This window comes from Papilio machaon, chromosome 25 (genome assembly GCF_912999745.1).
Source record: "Papilio machaon chromosome 25, ilPapMach1.1, whole genome shotgun sequence".
Lineage (NCBI taxonomy): Eukaryota > Metazoa > Arthropoda > Insecta > Lepidoptera > Papilionidae > Papilio > Papilio machaon.
This window is the reverse complement of record NC_060010.1, coordinates 876,501-898,774: the sequence shown is the minus strand read 5'-3', so window position 1 is coordinate 898,774 and position 22,274 is coordinate 876,501. Positions and strand designations below refer to the sequence as shown.

Sequence of the window (22,274 nt, the reverse complement as noted above, 5' to 3'; positions counted from 1 at the left end):
GACAGTTTTTTGACATTGACAGTGTCTACAAGTTTTAAGACCAAAGGCTAACTAGTGAGCAAAAATTTCCTAAATTCTCCCGAAATTCGTACCGGGTGAAACTCCAAGAAATTGATTGGCAACTTATGACCTGAGTTCTTGTTGTAATTTCACATACAAACATATTTGTAAATAAATCTACATGTTATAACATCACGAACTTTTTCTAGAACTGTAAAAAATGAAAATGGCAACATTAAGCATCTGCCGCTCTTTTATTGGTGTAAATATGATGCTGTCAAGATGACAACGTTAGACATAGTTTCCGACTGCTTCGAGATCCTTGTCAAAGAAAACTATTTGAAAGGTGTGGCGCTACTGAGCTATTATAATTTAGTTTCACGTATGCCCACCGACCGTGGTTTTCCAAAACCAAAATCTCCGTTTTAATAAGCTTTTACCCGCAACTCCGTCCGCGCGTAATAAAAAATAGAAAACGTGGTAAATTTATCCTATGTCCGTTTCCTGGTTCTAAACTTCCACCAATTTTCAGTCAAATCGATTCAGCCGTTCTTGAGCTATAAATAGTGTAACTAACACGACTTTCTGACTATATATATAGATAGAAGATGTTACCTTTGTTTTGTCAAAGATAATGAGTGGGATGGCGATATTTTTTAAAAAGAGACTTGGTCTCAGAAAACAATGGCGAGTCAGGTAATTTTGTCAGCATATAAAAGAGAAACATCTAATTTTATAGAATCATTAAAGTATTTCAATTTTTTAGTTACTTTCGAAAATCAAGAAATAAAGTGAATTGATAATGTAATCTAAGGCTAGCTATTGATAGCTAGTTGTTTGAGTAAAAGTTTTTTCCACAAATATTTTGTGTTTTTAGAGTTTTAGCGAAAAGTGTGCAATTTGTCTTGTGAATGTTGTAGACGCCTGTTATCTGTATGTTCTTCTGTTTTTATTGTCTGTGTGTTATTTGTACCTGTTCGTGCTTGTTGAACTTGCAATTGGTGTACCTCTTTAATACATCTATCTATATATATAAAAGAAAGTCGTGTTAGTTATACTATAACTCAAGATCAGTCGAACTGATTTAGCTGAAAATTTATAGAGAGGTAGCTTAGAACTAGGAGACGGACATAGGGACTTTTTTATCTTGTGTGCATTTTTTTTATTCCGCGCGTACGAAGTCGCGGGTAAAAGCTAGTAAATAAATAAATAAATATTCTATTTTCGGATTAGGATTAGAACACTGAAAGTAGACCGCGATTTAGCCGGTTATCGTCAAGAAATTATATTGAATAAATATACAATTTAAAGCTTTTTAATGAAAAATTAAAACAATAATTTAACTTGGACCACACACTGAAGCTAAGTTAAGTAAAGTATCATTACTGTTCCTAAGATATTATATTCTTCAATAGATTTTGCCTTAAGCCCGTATTAAAAAGTAATCCCTTTGCGAAAATTTAATAGACTTCAACCTGTTTAAGTAGATAAGCGAAAAAACGAGTCGGATGTTAATTTAACAAGAATTTATAGTCAAAATAAGAAGAGGCTAATTTTAAAAATCGAACAAAAACTTTTTGGATCGCCTTAAAAGAAAAGAAAAAAAAACAACTGGTAACATTGCGTTGCTATGGAAATTATTTATTTTTATGCATAGCAACCATTGTTTAATCAATAACAGAATCTTTTCGTTCGTAAAGTCGATCGTATGTTAATAAAATGGTGATTTTACTCGTTAAACGTGCCAATGAGAATCAATTCCTTTACGAAACCAGCGTCGATAAGTCCGTTGATGATGTAGTGAAGGATATTACTGCAATATTCAACGGTAGATTAAAAGTGACACGTATTTGCTATGAAATGGAAGAATTGCAGAAGCATGGAACTTTCCAGCCAATAGAAATGCAAGGATTGACTGAAGAACAGGTATTTTTCTAAACACTCAAGCACTTTAAGTCTATTAAAATATTGACTCGGTTGTTTTTTTTTTTCAAATTGACCATCACATCTAAATGTTTGTACGGAACAATATTTTCATCTTATTCTCCTTGAAGAAATAGACTGTGGCGTTTCCCCACTGCGCAGGCTAACTGGAACTTGTTAATCTTGGAATAAATGTGTCTTTAAGATCTTAAAATTGTACCAGTGTTTTGGTAGTTAAAACTTAGTAAATCACACAGCACACATCCAAATATTTAGGTAAGTCTAGAAACAAATTACAGCATACAATGTTGCAGATAATAGAACTGAAACTGGAAGATCCTTGGGCTAAGAAGTGTGCGCCGCAGGATTATATCGTACAAAAGGACGAAATGGGTCGCCGCTGTGGCTTCGCCCCGCCCACTCATTTGCAACAAGTGCTCAAGAAAGCTATGGAAACAGCCAAAGAGATGATAAGCAAAAAGCGGGTATGTAAAGTTACGTCTTGTACACAGATTGCATGATTTTTATGCTAGAATAGTAAATTTTAGAAGATTCAACTAATTCAACGTCCTCGTTGAATTCATATTTGCCACTAAAAGTTTATTAGGTTAATCATAATATCTGTGATATTTTACTTTTGAGGCATCCATAAATTGACATGTAACAAAATTTTATCAAAATTATTCAATTGACAGGTAGACCTACGTCAATGTCTTACTCAAAAAGACGTGGCAAGAGCACTCGATGAGCTTCGGGGAGCTACCAAAATCGTCTTCCCAGCTGGTCTACCACCACACGATCCAGTAAGAATGGAACTGGATAATGTGGAAGATTTAACTGGAACCCACGCAGCTAATGAAGTCATTGACCCATCAAGAGCATGTTTGTGGGCTTGTGGGAAGAAGTTTATCAGTGGGAATAAATTAAGCGATCATTTGGGTAAATTTACTTATATTCAAGTAAAGAAATAATCTTTATACATCACTTCGTAATAAGTGATAGCGTTACCAGAGAAACTGTTAATGCTGTGGTTCTGATTTTAAGGAAGGTTATGTCCATTTATTTAAGGACCTCTTTTCTTGAAGTAATTTGGTCAGAAATTGCTTCATGTGTGTCTGTGGTCAATCTTTTCTCTAGATTGTTGGTCATAATTCTATATTTTGATAATTATTCTTATCTTCTTTAAGGTAAAAATGACAAGACTAAAGTTACCGTCAAGCTATGCTCTACTTCTGAAGGTGCTCCAGGAAGAGAACCGGTGATGAGTGAAGAAGAGAGAAAGCAATTGATGCTGCACGCGTACAGAAAGCAAGAGGAGTGGAAGAAGTTGGAACAAGATGATGATGACAGCTACTTGGACTCAAAGTGGGCTGATGGGAAGAATCTTAAGAGGCAGTTCCATGGTTTGGATAATATTGCTTGGAGACCTGGAATGAAGAATTAGTGTACCTTGATGATTAGGAGGACGAAATAAATGTGGTACATTTAATTTGTGTTTTACTTTTGGTTAATGTAAAACTTCCAATCAATAAATGCCACATTCAGAATCATTTATCGTACACTTATCAATCGCTAGGTGTGGATTTATCATACAAAATTTATACTAATAGGGATCCCCATAGTAAGGACTCTGTGGGAGGCGGTAAATCAATACTAAATGAGTTTGGCTTCTTATGTAATTTGAGTTTAGGATACTGGATATAAATACGAATTTAGAAGTATATCGATATCTGAAATAAGTCATTACTTAATTATTTCATTAATCCATTGATTATTTCAATGAACCCATAATGCCTTCACAAGGACGATAAAGATGTTAAAATCACAGCTTAATAACGAATCCATATGGATTTTTGGCAGTCTCAGAAAATGATGGATAACGCGGGATAAAAGAACACATGAAAGAAATCGTAAGAATGATGCATGGCTTCAGTGATTTAGCATTTTTGATACACACGGTCTTGGTGTTTGATTAACTGAGGAGCTTTTCTTTAATATAATTTTATAGATTTATTAATACATGTAAGTTATATTTTAATATACTGCAAAGGTATTTTTCTGTTGTATTATTTTTTAGACTCTTAAAATAAACGACAAAAAAATTTTAGACCAAGTTTTTCGTTTTTGCATGCGCCGAAGCGATTATAATTGAAGTTATAGACACTGCTTACATTACTTATTGTTACGTTTTGATTTTTTTTCTTTACTATCATATTTTGGCTAAAAACACATTATTCCTTATAAAATTACTATGTCTGTGTGTCAGATGGCGCTGGAGCGTTAGTCATTGATCATGCAGTACTAATAACGATGTATGCCGACGTTCGGCCTTGAGTAGAATTAATGCTTTTGTGGAATTTTGCTCTTGGAAAAAAGTAGGCGCTTCTAAAATTTTATTTGTTTTTAATGTTTCAACCTTGTATAATAAAGAAAGAGTTTGAAATAATTTGGGAATATGGGAATATTCGTATCAAATTCTGCACGAAATAATAATTTAATTCAATTTAATTAATTCATTACATTGCGTACCTCTCGCAGACAGTTCTATTGTTTTTATTTTTATATTATTTTTTATTTTAACCTCAAAAAAAAATCTTTACAACTTTAATCATATTGTTGTACATACTACATATACAGTACTTACAAAACCCGTCTTATTAAAACTTGGAGAGTCACTGATTGCTTTGCAAAAGTTGAATTCACCAAAAGTATAAAGCGGTCACAAAGTTAATATGACGAAAATTTCAACAAGGTAAGTCTGAAGCTACGACGTAACGGTGAGTCTCCACTGTATTATAACTTGTATTTCAACAATATTACCAGTTCTTTGGAACTATGTCATACTAACATTATAAAATTTTATTACTACGTATCTACAAAACTTAAAATAATGGACACAGATGTAGGATCTCTGAAAGAATACGTGGACTACTTCATCATCATCAGCTCACTATACGTCCCCACTGAGGGGCTCGGAGCATACCCTTCCTTAGGGGTGACTAGACCATGTCCATGGGCTACTTACGAAGTTTTTATTAATTCCGTGCGGACAAAGTCGCGGACATAAGCTATATTTTAAATTTGATTATGTAATGTTATTTAAAAAATAATGGGAAACAAGCTTTTATGATGTGTTTAAAGTATAATTGAAATTATTTATTAGTTTTCACCGCTGTTCTCCACTCTGGATAATAAATATGTGAAGCGTTCCGTTAGTAATGCTATCACACGCTCGCCACGTTTAAATAATATAAATGACAGCCGCGAGCCATTGCCACGGATATATGAATTTCATATCTACGCCAGAATAAGGTATATTCCACTTCACTATCAAGTAACGATATAATTTTACAGTCATAGTCCGCAGTATGTCGCTGCTGCACGAATTACTCCACACAGAAGATACGCCTCTAGTGGATGTGTGTTTTTTCTTGTGTGCTGGATTCCGAAACCTAGTTGTCCTTTAAACCTATCACCTTCCTTTTTTAATAAAAGCGGGGAAGGAGAGATGTTAAGGAAAACGACGTATACCTTTATATTCCTTCCGTTCGTTAAACTTGGGCGACTTTTTAATAAGTTGCAGATGTTTATGGGACCGGTTACTTCGCTAAGTTAGCGATATCAAGTTACTGCTTGTTTTTTTGTCACCATGTATTATGTTATCGCGACCAACAATGGTGTATTTTTCAAAACGTCATCGTACGATAGTGGTGACGTCACTAAATTTATGTTGTGATTCTTTACAAGAAAATAAAAATTAAAACATGGGTTATTAACAACCGTGATAGGAAAATATCAGACATATACCATAGAGGTGATATTTCAAATACGACGGGAGCGTAATGAGATTTACGAGTGTAATATTAAAAATGTTATAACGACTCTGTGAAGTTATTTTCTTTTGAATAGTGCACGTAAGAGTCGTTTCATGTTTTATTTACGTACATTTTAATGTTTAATGCGCTCATGCATTTTGCGACTGCCGCGAAATGATGACGTAATTTGTGGGGGCGCTAGTGAAAATATTATGATAATAGGGTTGTCAGTTTATAAATACTGTTTGCTGATATAAAAGGAAAACTTATTTAGGGTTGTGCCATGCACTATTAATATATTAAAAATAATTTTAAACTACAAAAGATATTTTTTTTATAGAAGGTATGTCATGTTAACTATAGATTTAATCAAAAATCAAGATCAATCTAGCAATAGGAAGTGAGTCTAATTTCAATTATTATCGACCCAAATAAATAGAGCAACTTATATACAGGATGTCATATTTTAGACCAAGGAACATGTGGTACTCCGTTGTATAGGTACGTCATAACCTGGGCACCTGTAAACATTTAATAAAAATGTCTTTTATCACTGAAAACTTTTTAGAATGAAGGTGCTATTTTGTTAATTGAATATCTATTTAAACTTATTAAAGATTAACAATAACTGAGGACATAAATTTAGTTGGGATTAAAAACGTCCAGATATTAAACATTTTTAAATGATCTATATATATATAAAAGAAAGTCGTGTTAGTTACACTATTTATAACTCAAGAACGGCTGAATCGATTTGACTGAAAATTGGTGGGCAGGTAGCTTAGAACCAGGAAACGGACATAGGATAATTTTTACCCCGTTTTCTATTTTTTATTCCGCGCAGACGGAGTCGTGGGTAAAAGCTAGTAATAGTTGTTTACAAGAACAAGAGAAAACTCCTTAGTAATAATACAAACATATAAAATACAAATGAAAAAATACAAAAACGATCTTTCAACATTTACGTAAATGTTGGTTTGCTATAACATTTATTTACAGGGTCGGCTGATATCATAAATAGGATTGAATTATACCCACCCTAGCTTGTAGGGTGAGCAAAGAATCTAGTGGATTATCGACACCCTGAGGGTTGGAAGGGGTGAGTACTGTCAGCAGCACGTGACGCCAACAGAGGAGATCGTGACCCGTTTATAAATATATGAATTAATTTCTTGTTTTGCTGACCATATTTATCAACTGCTGGTTTAAATGGTTATAGTAATACAGAGTTTGAGTTTTTTTTATAGAAAAATGAAATTAAAAAAATATTATAGTTTAATGATCAGAAATAGAGATACAGTATGTCTCTTGAGTGTTGACGGTTGTGTTCCTAACGGAGATCCCGCCTCCTCTTGTTAGCGCCAGTGGCGACTACTGTGAGGTTTTAGTCGGTACAAGTCCGACATAATCCGACTCTTCGTCCCATAGAGTCGTATGCGTAGTTATTTCTCCATTTAAAAAAATGTCTTTTGAATGTTTCAGACTGTAGGAACTTAAAAAAAAATTAAACAATCTTACTAATATTATAAATACGAATGTTTAGATGGACGGATGAATGGATGTTTGTTTGAAGGTATCTCCGGAACGGCTCAACAGATCTTGATGAAATTTAGCACAGATGTAGAACATAGTCTGGAAGAACACATAGGCTACATAGTACGCTTTTTTTTAATTTGGCGCGTACGAAGTAGCTGGCGACAGCTATTTAAAAAATATGTTATTTTTTTTTTTAATATTTTACCAGTCCTTGTTTCCATTGGATTTCGCTTTCGAAATACTACAAAAGAGGTTTTATTTCTGTTTATTTCAATAATAATATGAATGTATGATTCTAAAAAGGTGTTATGACATTGAACATCCATAATAAAGTATAGTAAATTATGTAGTTTGAAATTTATTAATTAAAATAAAAACAAAAAAAATCTGTTATAAAAGCTTAACATAAAAATTGCTAACTCTATTGTAGTAGGCGCTAATAAAAAATGTAGTTAAATGAAAAAAGCATTGTGTCATTTGAAGAGGCTTTTTTTAATGTATTTTGATGTCGCAGTTGTATGCGAAACACAGATAAGCTATTACAATAGCCTATTCACCTGTCTGAATGTGAAATACAGAATACTGGGCCCATTTGATATCTGTCACAGTGTATACAACAACAGAGGTGTTATGTACAATGTTTTTCCATCTTTTTATAATTTATTATCTGTGATACTGATAAGATGAAATAAAAAAAAATCTTATTTAGCTACGTCTTTTATTTGATTCATCATCCGAAGCAATGTATTACAGTTCCTTTAGTGATTATTTAACGGAGAAATTTAATATTAGTCTGGCTTCATTTGAATATGGAAACGATACGCGTAATTTGTAGGAAACCTTTTTTATTCTTAAATCTTCTTTAATTTAATTACTTATTACGTTTAATCATTCCGTATACCGTCTGTCTCATTTCGTTTTAAAAATCCTACAACTAAAATCGTAATTTTAATCTTACTAATATTATAAATGCGAATGTTTAGATGGATGGATGTAGCGTTACCAGGCGTCCGGATAAAGCCAGATAGGTAGGCTTTTTGATTGCGTGTCCGACCAAAATAAACGGTTTTTTGACTTTTGTTAGGCTTTTTACATTTCCCAAACGACAGTGTACCTATTAATACTGAGACAAAATCCAAAATAATATAAGATCCGACCTTTCTACCCAAATGTCCGGCCAAACTGGCTGGTCTGTCCGGCTAGTAGGTTTGGCGACCTGGCAACCCTAGATGGATGGATGTTTGTTACAAGCTATCTCCGGAACAGTTGTATTGATCTCGATGAAATTTGGTATAGATGTAGAACACAGTCTATAAGAACACATAGGCTACTGATTAGATTTTTGTTTAATTCCGCGTAGACGGATTTGCGGGTGAAAGCTAGTTATATTTTAAGTTCAAAATTTATTACATCTTTTCAGTATTTTCACAGAATATTGTCCATTTAGTTTATAATTAAGATTTTTGTAGCATTAAATTTTAATATTAGTATAAGTAATGTATTAAATTAAAAATTTTACTAATATTATAAATGCGAAAGTTTAGATGGATGGATGGATGTTTGTTTTTTGAACGGTTCAACGGATCTTGATGAAATTTGACAGGATTGTAGAACATTGTCTGGAAGAACACATCGGCTACTAATAAAGTTTTTTTTTAATTCCTCACGGACAGAGTCGTGGGCGACATCTATATTTAATAAACTTGATATAGGTATCTTAATTATAAAGTGACGTGTTCCTGAAAAGTTTACGCTGAAATAGCTTTGAAGAGTTTGCAAACATACGCGTAGTGTTGTACTGCAGCGTAATGACCTCTTCAATTATGTTGCATAATATATACTTCGCATATACATATTTATATACCTAGTCAGGCCATAAATTCTGTCACATGTTTAATATAAAATAATTGAAACATTTCATGTTTCTATTATCATATCCTCGCAGCATACCCATCCTATTTAGCTTCGTGAAATCTGTTTTTTTCAGTATGCTTTTTAAAAGTAATTATAGTATAACCAAAAAAAAGTTATACGCAAAACTTATTGTAACTTAAAGCAACATTAGTAAGGAAGAGGTAACATTTTAAGCAATAAAACTAGCGTGCAAATGCTTTTAAAACATACTCGAGTGTAATGAAGAACCCGTTACTACTGCGTTATTAACATAGTTCACGAAGTGCATACCAAAATTACGCTATGTATCGCGTAATTTTAGAGCAGGTCGCAAACAAAATGTAAAAGACTTTAACAGGTTTATAATTTTTTTCTTAATGTTTGCAGCTAATGAAAGAAACATTGCAAGAATAGATTTAGATGGTTAAATTAAAAAAAAAAAATGGAAAAAGAAACGACACAGTTTAAAGGAGAAAAAAAATAATAATAAAAATATTTGTTTAAATATATCTTTTCTTTACAAAGTTTTGATTTCGAACTGGATGTATTTTTTGTACTTTTTTAAACTATTTACTTTATTTTGAATTTAGATTATAGTCCAATTAATTAAGGGAAAATATTTTTTTATTTTTTTTTTATTTAAATCCACAAAAATTGACGTCTATTATGTCTAGATAAAATATAGTTTTACCAACAATTTTTCCAACCTAAAATTGAATGAAAAGAATCTCAATTCAGCGCTGTTGGAATTTTTAACGAATTTTCGACTCTAAACGTATAAAGTCACTGAATCGTGAGGGGTTTTTTTCCAGGGGAGTTTCGTGAAAACAATCGCAGCCGCGAACTTTTTATAAAATCTGTTGTTTTGAAAAACAAATTTTGTTTGCATAACAATTCAAAATGTTTGCTTTGCTTTGTTATATTTTTAATAACTAGTTATTTTATAGAAATATTTTAAGTCAAACTTTTAAATCAATGCCGAAATCACTGTACTGTTATCTCTATATTATTAACTAGCTTTTACCCGCGACTTCGTCCGCGCGAAATAAAAAAATGCACACAAGATAAAAAAGTTCCTATGTCCGTCTCCTAGTTCTAAGCTAGAAAATTGATGGGGAGGTACCCATCAATTTTCAAGTCAAAATCAGTTCGACCGATCTTGAGTTATAAATAGTGTAACTAACACGACTTTCTTTTATATATATAGATTCGATTAGAATGATAAGGATGGCATTATTTTTTTTCTAACGTGTTGTTGACAGTCATTATCATACACATCATCATCTCTCTGGCCTTTTCCCATTCACGTAGGGTCGGTACATAAGGTTTTATAAACCTTAAAGTTTTGGCTTAGTATTTTACGGCCGACCGCCTGCCTGTCGCCAACCCTACTTGGGAGGAATATCCTAAAATAAAATATAATATAAACTAAATAATTGCTTTAAAAAATACACTAACAATAAAAAAAATTAATAACATATTATAAATAGAACAAAACTTTAAGTTCTTGTAGATAGATATATATCATAGTCAATATTATACACATATACATAAATTTAAAAGAGTTGTATAAAAAAAAAATGTACATAAAAATATTTGCGTGAAATGAAGCAAATTCATCCAATGTATAACAATGTCCGAACGCTCATGCGGGTGTCGATTGTCTGAAATTGGGCCGCAAATTGGGATCCATTTTTTTACTGTACCTATAGTCCAGTGTCCGATATGGCGGATTGCAATTCGACTATCGTCTTTGAAATGTCCTATGAAATATCTTTCATACGGGAAAACAGCATGATAGAAAATTATGATGTTAAATAAAGAATGTTGTTTAAAACCGTTTATCTGAATAACAAGCAATATTACATACAGTAACTGCAATTTAAATATATGTAATATGTATGTATAAAAATTTAATTATAAAAACTTGCATGTTAATTAAAATCGTAGCCCAACTATTGTGTATTCTAGAGTTCTATAGAAATTGTAAAAGTTAGTTGACAACAATAGTTTGAGCGCACGTACCCGCACAATGTGGTGCACTTTAAAATACAAATAAAGTTTGTGAGCATTTACTTTGCGACACGAAATTACAATATAACCTACGATTGCTTTAACAATATTACTATGAAGGCTATATATACTAGGCATTTGTGTTACAAGCCTACGATTTTTTTATAGGGTAAGTGGTCAAACGAGTAGTAGATGGCCTAATACAATCGAACCCTGACAGCCGATCGCTATAAATCCATTCCAATCAGTAATCTCTTTGTGTGCCAAATTTCATCCAGATCCGTTTTTTAGTTACTAGTTAACATGTAGCTCGTTGCGAATGCTACATTATACCAAGTAACGTCGGTCAATACCTAGAGATGGATGCTGACTAAAGTTACGAGGTGTAATGTAACATATTACATGGTGAGCATTCATGCAGCCAGTATGTAGTGTTACGGGGAGACCAGCTAGCACCAAGCCGCTCGATGCAAATGTTACACCTCGTAGACACCTCGTAAAATTTAATCACTACCTAGGTTATTGGAACGAATTGGAACGAAGTTCCTTATCGCGCGTTGTGAAAGGGGGCTAGACGGAAAAAATTCTTACGAAAAGTTGTCACGACACTTTTTGCTATATCACCATGGCAACGACGTGACAATATATAACAATATACGTATAAATTCATAGAAATAAAATGTGCTTCTTGTGAAGACTTAAGTTTTTTATGCATAGAATAAACATTGGTTTCTTCACTAATTAATTGAAAGGAACTTAGTTCCATCCGGGTGTCCCTTGACACCTCTCAAGGTTTTTTAGTAAAATAATATGTGTTCTAAATTCATATAAATGACAATATTTTGAACACAAATAACAAAATAGAACACGATGTTTCTAAAACTAGTTTCAAAGTTAATTTCATAACTTGTGTGTACGAGTTTGAACTGAGTTGAAATTTGCAAATATTTTATTAAATTATAAATAACTTTATTTAAATTTCAAAATGATTTAGTAATATAAATTGGGGTATACAGAAAGACATGATATTTTATTTAGAGACTCGTCGTCTTGGCCATGTATCGTCATATGGTATCTCTTTCATACATCTCTACCATGTTTTATTAGAATTCACTCCTTCTGCACATTGTTTTATTTAGTGGTTATAATATTTAAATAACTAAGTACAACAGAAAAAAAATTCTTCTTCATGAAAGGTATAAAATTCATAGCTATTGTAAAGAAAGCATAATAAATTTTCGTTTTATAGCATTTTATGCAAAACACATTGGTGGCAGTTAGGTAATAATCAGAAATTACGTTACTGCGAATGCAGGGGTAATGCTTGTTTCACAAGAGAGTTACAGTGAGACAGACTAATAAATAGTACAGTATTGCTAGTGTCTGTCAATGCCAAGATAGAACAGCCACCTAAACAATGTAACAACCATCTAACAATTTGAATTTACGATATTAGTAAGATGTATAGGAAAAATACGTGTCAAGCATGTGACATATAGAAAATTACTATCAGTCTGTTTGACTTTTCTTAGTAAGTGTTTAATAGCAGTACCGCACTATCTACTGCTCTGTTTCATGTTCCGCCGACGTGTGTAGCCTGCATTAGGAACGTTTTGCGCAAAGCAGAGGCTTCGAAGCGAACGTAGCTTGTAGCTGACATAGGAATTTGCATTAGTAATAAATTGGCTCGTTTTATTGCTAACTCCTGTTTATGTAACATGTTTAATAGATATAATGGGAACAGAACTATGGTATTTTGAATAATGGTCTTTACAATACAACTACAGTATACTTGTACCAAAATTTATCGCTATCTCTGTTTCTTCAGAGAAAAATGAGAAGGATGGCTATTCTTTTTCGTGTTTCGGATTAACATTTATGTTTTTGCTTAAAACAACAAACATAATTAAACAAAGTACAAGCGTTTAAAAAAACAAATCTTTCCTTAAAACACTTAACCACTTGACTGATGGAATATAACGAAAAGTAAATAGTACAATCTTTATTGTGAAGGTCTGGCCTATTATTTAGACATGACTTTAACATTGTTCTATCTATAGTATCTTATCTACATCTATAGTAAAATTATAATTATTCTAGCTACCTATCTATTTATACCAATTATAAAGGTCATCTATTAAACACGTGATATAGTTGCAACTTTTTGACCACCCTGTATGATATTTGGTTAGTTTTTAAACTACGTCTAATAGTTTAGTTAAAAGTAATATGGAAATTTTCCAAAATGTTATTAACTAGCTGTCGCCCACAACTCCTTTCGCGCGGAATTAAAAAATAATAATAAGTAGCCTATGTATTCTTCCAGAATATGTCCTACATCTGTGCCAAATTTCATCAAGATATATTGAGACGTTTTGGCGATACCTACTAACAAACATCCATCCATCCATTTGTAATATTAGTAAGAATTATTCAGAAAATTAACAGGTTCAATCAAAAAAAATCACGTGATATCTTAGTTTAAGCTCACGTGATATTTTGTGATTTTTTTTCGGAACTCACTCGATCAATACACGATCCTATGCATAAATTATCCAGCGTTACTCACAACGTAATAAACATTTAATTTTCAGTTTTAATTCCTTGTGAATAAAGTTTATTTTCAATCTTCAATCTGCATACACTTGATATAAAAAGGTTATTGGATAAAATCCAATCTAGATGTTAAACAATGTATCGTTTAGTTAGAGAATTGATTAGATTTCTTTCGTAGTTATCTGGAAAATGGAGTATCATAGAATTAGTATCAAGTGTACTATTTCTCATATAAAAAAGAATGTTTTGAATTGTTCGTTTGTTCTGAGAGATTTTTATTTTTATTTTTAAAAATGTTATTTTATTTTTTAATTCACTAATATTTATTATAACTATTTTAATTAAGATTTAAACCTATGCTTGGATATTCACGACAAGAATGAAATGGGAATTTAATCCACGACCTCGTGATTGGTATTCCGTACACATTAAGCTATTGACGCTTCTATCGTAGAGGTAAATCTATGAACATATTTATATTAATTGCTAGTTAAAGAAGTATAATTTTGCTATTTCTAATTTAAAAAATGAGAAAGTTGGATTAAATGTTTATTACAACTCCAGAAAGGCTTAACGGATCTGGATGAAAGAAATAGAGGTAATCTGGTAAAGGACGTAGACTTATTAAGTCAGTTTTTATTTATTTCACGCAAATAAACTCGCAGGCAATGTATGTATTACCTATGGTATTTGTACTGAATGTTGGGTCACCATAGTTTCAGATGAAAGGAGATTACATGTGGTTGAGATGAGTATGTCAAAATGGATGCGTGGTGTAACAAGAAGGGACAAACTTAAGAATGAGTAGAGGAACCTAGAAAGTAACGACAGTGATTTTTTGTGACACTCTTTGCCTTTAAGAGGCATTTACAGAGACATTTGCGTAAGAAGGGAGTGAATTTAGATATGACAGTTGATAGAGTTGTATGGTAGAGTACAAATTGTTCTGACACTATGTAAGGAGAAGGATAGGCTGATTATGAAAGTCGCAGGCAACATTTAGGATGATAATCTATTCAATAAATTACTTATAAAGATAGTACATTCACAGAATAAAAAAGATAATTTATAATTTAAAAATAAAAGTTAACAAGACTTAAACGATACTTCTTCGTTTTCTCAATTGGCGGCGTTTGTTTTTTTTCTTTAGCCTCCGGCGTGTTCACTGAGTTGCAGAATTATTAAGCAAATGTTGATTTATTTCACGGAATTCTTTAAGCGAAGTGTTTGCTAAAGGATACTGAGTAATTTAACTCTGTTTCGCTTTCTGATTTTATTCGTTTTTAGGATAACAATGGTATAAGTTTTTTATTATTATTATTTAGTTTGAATACTTAACTAGTATTTAATTTAAAAAAAAACATTGTAATCTATTGATTTTTATTTATAATCTTCGGCTAGGAATGAGCAGAAGGAGGCAAATAAGTGACAGGAATACCGATCTGATCATTTACACTCATGGACATCCCCAAAGCTAGAGGAATAGCAGGCGCGTTGCCGACCTTTAAGAAAAAGGTATGCACACTGAAATTCAGTCTAGCCCAGAGATTCCCAACTTATCAAGGTAAACACTATTAGGTCCAAAGCAAGCCTGGCGAGGCTGTAGGAAGCAGGCGATTCACAAGTTAGGAAAGAAATGCAGCAGCAAGAGATCTGAAACTACTAAAGTTTAAAAGAACTACGGAGAAACATTGGGAATATCTGGTCTAGCCTTTTAGATTATAGTTCACAGGAGCATTCTATCTATAATTTATACTTCTATCTATTCGTATAAATATAGTAATCTTGTAAAATGTAACTGTTTTTGAATAACTGTATTGCATTTTTTAGTCTACATCATTCCCCTGACCTTATTATAAACCTTAATGTTTTGACTTAATTGCAGTGTTAAATTAAAATAATAAGTTAAAATTTAAATAATTCAAACTTTCGAGACAATATCATTAACTTATATAAGAACGGCTAACTCACTCTCGTGAGCGACGGGCAGCGTCCGCGAAATAATACCAGTCCCACTCACCCTGATGCAGGGCCCCCGATGGGCTCGAAACTAGTCGGTGCCGACACCGGATAGATATACGTGAGTGTTTTAGCCGTTCCTATATAAGTTAAAGTTAAAATTTAGCAAGAATTTACATCAGCAAACCTCGCTTGTGCCTCAAACCGACAAACATTTGCAAGCGTGAAAAGGATTTCATGCAGAATCGAGAATAATATTTTACAATTACGTTGTCAAAATGATTTTTATACGTTTTGGATATTACCTTGGACAATAAGTTAATCGATAAGTTCATTTTATTTAATGTTAATTTTTCAGAATAATAAATATCATCAAAACTAATTAGTAAACTTTCCCAACGTTTCGTTATGACGAGTCGCAAACTTTATTATGAGTTGTGTATTTATACGGCAAAACAAATGACTTCTACATATTTTGTTTTATGAATATGATAGGTAGAAAATTGAATTTTTTTTTCATATTTTTGAGTGAAGTTCATTTCACTAAAAATATAGTTTTTTATTATATTTTCTGCCAAATATTATTTTAGAATAGATGGATGGATAGGTGTTTGAAGGTATCTCCAGAACAGCTCAACGGATCTTGATGAAATTTGATAAAGATGTAGAACATAATCTTGAAGAACACATAAGCTACTATTAATATTTTTTAAGTCCGAGCGGACGCATTCGCGGGCATATTCTAGTGTATTTATAAAACATACTAGCTGCTGCCCGCGACTCTGTCTGCGCGGAATTTTTAAAAATATTAATAGTAGCTTATGTGTTCTTACAGACTATGTTCTATACTTGTGCTAAATTTCATCAAGATCCGTTGAGTCGTTCCGGAGATACCTTCAAACATCCATCCATCTAAACATTTACATTTATAATATTAGTAAAATTATCTCTTCTAAGCTGTTATATACAATAATATAGCTTTATCTCAGTACAGCTACACAATATTATTGACCATTAGTGGTTTAGTACAACTAACTATCGCTTTCTGAGTGGTTTTTTATAAGAGAACAGGGAATCACCTAATATTAGTTGATAGACCTTACATAATAAGTTGATAAGTGATCACTAAGGGAGACAACATAGTAACAGTGCTTCAGTGAGAGAATTCCAGCACAATTTATCATATAATACATCAAATTTTAATGTACAAACAAGGGTGTTACTTACAGCTTGAGCGAGAAGCGCGAGTGTGACAAATGCCCGAGCCGCCATGTCGTCACGGAGCGCTGTCGTCCTCTGAACTCATATTACTCCTGCTAACTCATTCTTCACCTGAAACAATAAACAGTTTGTCGTTTAATTAAGATGGAAATTAAGATGCGAGGAGGAATTATGTTTCTTTTGCAGATTATTATTATAGCGCACGATATTCCTGTCGTTACGTAACAAATTAGACATAAACAAGTGGTCGCCAGCGAGTTCTTCAGCGTGGAAAAAAGGCTTATAAGAATCCCGCTCACATCAGCTACCTTCCTGTGAAAGTCCCGTAAAAACAGTCTAGCCGTTTCGGAGACTATCCGAAACAAACGCGAACTTGCGGTCAGACAGACAAAAATGTTAAATTTTTTTTTACAGACGTTCCAATTTTTTTTTTAATGTTTAGAAAGGGCAAGATAATCTCGATGTATTTTAATTTGATTTTTCCCAATGTGCCTGATATAAACTCATATATCAGAATTTTTACTGAATACCAGAAATATAATATGACTTGCGAAAGTTCGAGAAACAAATGCAACCTGCGAACCTCATGACAAATAAGTACCTCTCGAGACCGAAGCGTATCGGAATTGCTAACAAAATACGTAGCGGTAATTCCCAACTGATATATTACTACGGCAAACTTATGCATTGTATTATATTTGTTTTATATCATAAGAGTAAATATATGTTTGTATTGTAAAATGTATATATTTTTATTTTATTAGACAAATAATTACAGAAATTCACGTTACATTTCAACTCTCAAAAATTATGGAAATAAAAAAATCAATGTACGCTACCTACAGATTTGAACATAGAACAAGAATCGAGAGAGAATTTCAAGGTCATGTCACGGTAAGCCACGGCTCGTTACATGAGAGAGAAGAAAAAATATAAAACAGTGATGGCAACTTTCTCACTTTTCTATTATAGTTCTGAGGGCCTATAACGAAATTTGCGAGAAAGTTTTCGTAACATTTAAATTTATGCAGTGTCCTTATCGGGCGTCAAGATCACCGACAAATCTCATACAAATGTCGACGACGTTGTGAATACTTTCTCACAAACATTCGTGTTAAGTTTCAAGGTTTCTACATCCAACTTCTTAAAAAGAAATAATGTAAAAAAACTATATCATCCAACTGCAAAAACATTGTTAAAATTATTAACTAAAGAACAAGTCAGATACAATCAGTATAATACAAAAAATTGGTATAAAACTCTATTGACTTGAATGTGAAAGTTTTTCTTCGAGAAATTTCCCGCTCGAGTAATATAAACGTGAATACGGAATAACATCGTATTGGATCGGATCGCGCGGATTTATTAGTCAAAGCGTACACACCTCGGCATGTAATCCTCTTGGGCAAGTCCGTCGAGAAGTTTCCAGAAAGTTCTCGAATAGTTCGCGAAAGGCGGGAAGCCCTTTCAACACTGAATAAAGTATCAGGGATTTAAAGCAATACTTTTGGAATACAATGGATTTTAATGTTAACGTTGTTTGTTAATTAATTTTATATCAAAATTATAAAATTTAAGTTACTTGGTATGTTTTAGTACTGCGCAGACGAAGTCGTCAAGAGCCAATAGAACGATTTCTGCAGCGGAATATTAAGGTTATTTGCTTTATTATATAAATCTCTAGCTTTGCGGAGGGACGTCATTTCCCTCTGCATTTTTACCGTCTATACCACGGGGAGTGTTTCGAAGAACTGTTCCGTTATTGGACAAGGACCAGGTACCATCCAGACCACATTGATGGCTGGCATTCTACAACGATATGATTCTTGCGTAATTTCCTGTCTACTGCATTGTGGAACGGTCTAACCTCGGCGGTATTTCCAAACCAATACGACTTCAAGAAGCAAGCATACCATTTCCTTAAAGGCCGGCAACGCTTCTGCAGGTCCTCTGGTGTTGCAAATGTACATGGGTGTCGTTGATCACTTCAGTGTACCCACTGCTCGTTTGTCCCCTTCTCGTATATAAATAATTCATAGGTTGTATATAATGTATACATAAAAAAAAAATCTATAACACAAAATGTGTTAGAAATATTTTTGGGGTATAAAATATTCGCAGCGCAGCGACGCGGCATTATGATACAATAAATAACATACATTTATCGGTCACGTCATTATTCCGAAACTGAATTCGTGACCCAATTGCTTAGGCATCGAATATATCAAATGTGTCAAATATTATACAGGATGTTCATATCGAGCTAGATTTCAATTTAACATGGTTATAAGAAAAAGAAATTGAAAGATATCGCAGATGACTAAGAAGATATAAGCCATTAACAGTGGTCCCACAACAACTATATTTTTTGGGTGCACGAATGGGCCGTGTCGACCTGTGAAATACCACGACCACACAGAAGACACGCTTGAAGTGGGAGCAATTCCGCGTTACGCCTGATGATTGAGCGTGCCTTTTAGTCTTCTTGCCCTTCCCACCCTTTTCTTATAAGGATGTTTTCCATCACTCTAAGAACGTAGACGAAGTAATTAGCCGTGTAGTCGACCCGGTCAAACGCTTAATAGCTGCACCGATAACTGTTATTTTTATATGAATCCATTTAAATATAACAAAGTGCAAAATTAACCAAATTGTTACAACATTCTGTGCCTTTAATACAATTACCATAAAATCTTGATTCACGATACGCTCTCGTAGGTTCAATTAAGTTTGAACGTATCCTTATTCTATTAGTGTCATTGTAATCCTATTAGCAATTAACCGTTTGTTCCTTCATTTCGATTCTAACCATTTAAACGATAATGGACTCACATGCTATTAGATAGAGTGTAAATTGCAATAACGTTTGTAGTAACTAAATAATCGTATTAGAGTTATAAACCTTGTATTTTTTTCACATTTAATACTATTGTTAGACCTTTATTTTTCTCCTTTTCGCTCTTTTAGAATAACTGATAGTGCTTTATTAATCTTTTAGATTCAATTTCCATTTAGCGGCTAATTGAAAATATTTTTTACATTATAAAATATAGAGTACTTTTTACTATTTTAGTCTTACTGTTAAAAAAGTTTGTGGGGATCACGTCAAATGGAGGTCCGTAGTTTCTGTCTACCTCTTTGGTTTGGGGCGTGAGTTATAAAAGCGAGTTATTTTATCTTCGTACGAGTCGTCAGAGCGCCAAGTTACCTCGTTACCACCGCAATGGTTGGCATGCCACAACGAAAAAGTCTTCGAGTAACTTCCAACCTCGTACAGCTTGTTGAAGCTTGTTGTCCTCAGTTCAATTTACAAACCTACGACTTGAGACTATCAAGAAAAGAGCGTATTCATTAAAGGTCAGCAACGTTACTGCGGTTTTTCTGGTTTAGCAGGTGTCCATGGACGTCGGCTTAATTTATATTAAGTGATCATAAGAAAAATAGTAGGCAGAGATCACGAATTTTCATTTTACATTAACCATTATCTTTAAGGAAACCGATTTATTTTAGTTTATAGCAATTTTAATATCGCATTCTAATTAATTTAATGATCATTAATCGCTCCTTAGTGTAGATTTCTCAAACTACAGCAAATAGACACTCTTATAGATTGAATACTTGCAACATCGCAGTTAAATAAGTTTTAATTGTTATCAGTTTTTAATTGATGGGGGTAGGATGGGGTCAAATGGTATAACGGGGTCGTCGACGAAAGCGAAAGCGCGCCCATGGACCCATCCCCATACGTTGGAGATAAGAAAGGTTTAGTGGGTATGCTTTTCATCTGGAAGTGAATCCCACATAACTACTGCGTCCCCCCCGGGGTTAAATGGGGTTAAATGGTACAACTTGTATGTCGCGACGTTTGTCTAGACTAGACGATCAAATATTGACCTAAGAGCTTATTCAATGGCTTATAGTTTAGATTATATTACGATCTTAAACCGTTTTATGTATCGAGTCTGGGATTTTATTATTTTGTTTTCTTATTACTTTGTAAAATTGTCTTATACAAATTTGTCTATTGATGCACGCAAATTTTGCTTCATGGAATAATGCATCAATAGAGGCGAATAAATAAAGTCATAAGTTTGCAGCGACAGCGTTTGAATAGAGTCGCAACATACACTCACACCTGTAACCCAGAGGGGTAGGCAGAGATCATGGACCTCTATTTGAGGTGGCCAAACGAACCAACACGTATTGTTATAATCGCAAATGCGAACGATCTCTCGTTTAACAACCGAAACGAAACGTAACCAAAAGTATGCATTTAGGAGTATGCAAGTTACACAAGGGCGCAAGAAGGGAACTAGCGGAATACCAAGGGGGTGACTAGAAGTAATGTTTTTTTTTATGATTTTTATCAAATAGTTCGCAATTTTTAATTAAAAACTAACAAGTCGTCTTTTATGTATTTATGTAGGATTGTATGTAACTTATTATTCCGCACGTAATTAAAAAAAAAATAAGTAGCTTACATGCTCTTTCAGACTATGTTCTATATCTATGCCAAATTTCATTGTGATCTGTTGCGCCATTCTACAGATATCTTGTAAAAAACATGCGTCCATTCATCTAAACCTTGAAATTAGTTATATTACTAAGATTTTAAATTTTTTGATAACGAACATGAAGTTTCAAGTCTTTTTAAATCTCGATTGTAGCAAAATATTCTGACCAAATTTTAATAACATCTAGACAATAGAGTGTTACATTGTCAAACATTTTACATTCGTTTAGTTTTGAAGTGATGATGTCTGTTAAAACAATAGTATTTTTGAACACGTATTGTAAAAATCACACCTGCGTAAATATTTACGTGTGGGTTTCCATTGTCGAAATATATGTGCTGTGTATATTATCATCCCCTACATTCCCTTTGAAAAGACAAAGATAACATAATACTTTTTAAAATAGACATGATTGTAAGACATAATTTAAATACTGAAACTAGACAAAATAAATACTAATGTTATAAATGCGAATGTTTAGATGGATGGATAGATGTTTGTTTTTTATATATTACAAGGTGGCATACGAGCAAGCGGCCACATGAATTCGCCGAAATGGCGAAGCAAACGCTGCCTATAGACATTCGCATTTGCAGATACGTTGCCTACCCTCAATCCACGAAGGAGGAGACGCACAAAGAGAAAGATAGAAGAGAAATTATAAGAGAAATGATTGATTGAAATTGAAATGATGAGAAATGAAGAAATTATATATCATAAGAGAAAGAGAATATTTAACCTTCCTATGCATCTCCTCCTTCAACGAATCCACCTCCCCTTCCCATCATTTCCTTATAAGATAAAGGGTGGGAAGGATAAGAAGACTAAAATTAGGCCTCCAGCG

General features: G+C 33.1%; 2 protein-coding genes across 2 annotated transcripts in view; one reads left to right on the top strand and one right to left on the bottom strand.

Moving 5' to 3' along the window:
- LOC106716866 (protein madd-4) overlaps nucleotides 1–22,274 on the bottom strand; it is a 251,965-nt gene that overhangs the window by 62,825 nt on the left and 166,866 nt on the right. The window contains exon 4 of the mRNA XM_045684300.1: nucleotides 16,923–17,027. Coding sequence (XP_045540256.1) covers nucleotides 16,923–16,967 — 45 coding nt within the window. The 5' untranslated portion in view covers nucleotides 16,968–17,027. The remainder of the gene's footprint in view (nucleotides 1–16,922; nucleotides 17,028–22,274) is intronic.
- LOC106716942 (cilia- and flagella-associated protein 298-A) lies at nucleotides 1,686–3,384 on the top strand. The gene is made up of 4 exons (XM_014510625.2): nucleotides 1,686–1,926; nucleotides 2,238–2,408; nucleotides 2,619–2,862; nucleotides 3,111–3,384. Exons 1-4 carry the CDS (start codon nucleotides 1,720–1,722, stop codon nucleotides 3,365–3,367), a joined length of 879 nt encoding a protein of 292 aa, XP_014366111.1. The 5' UTR covers nucleotides 1,686–1,719; the 3' UTR covers nucleotides 3,368–3,384.

Coding starts and splice junctions, on each gene's coding strand:
- LOC106716942 (XM_014510625.2), top strand. CDS start 1,720: ATGGTGATTTTACTCGTTAAACGTGCCAATGAGAATCAATTCCTTTAC. Junction 1,927..2,237: donor AAGGATTGACTGAAGAACAG/GTATTTTTCTAA, acceptor ACAATGTTGCAG/ATAATAGAACTGAAACTGGA. Junction 2,409..2,618: donor AGATGATAAGCAAAAAGCGG/GTATGTAAAGTT, acceptor TTCAATTGACAG/GTAGACCTACGTCAATGTCT.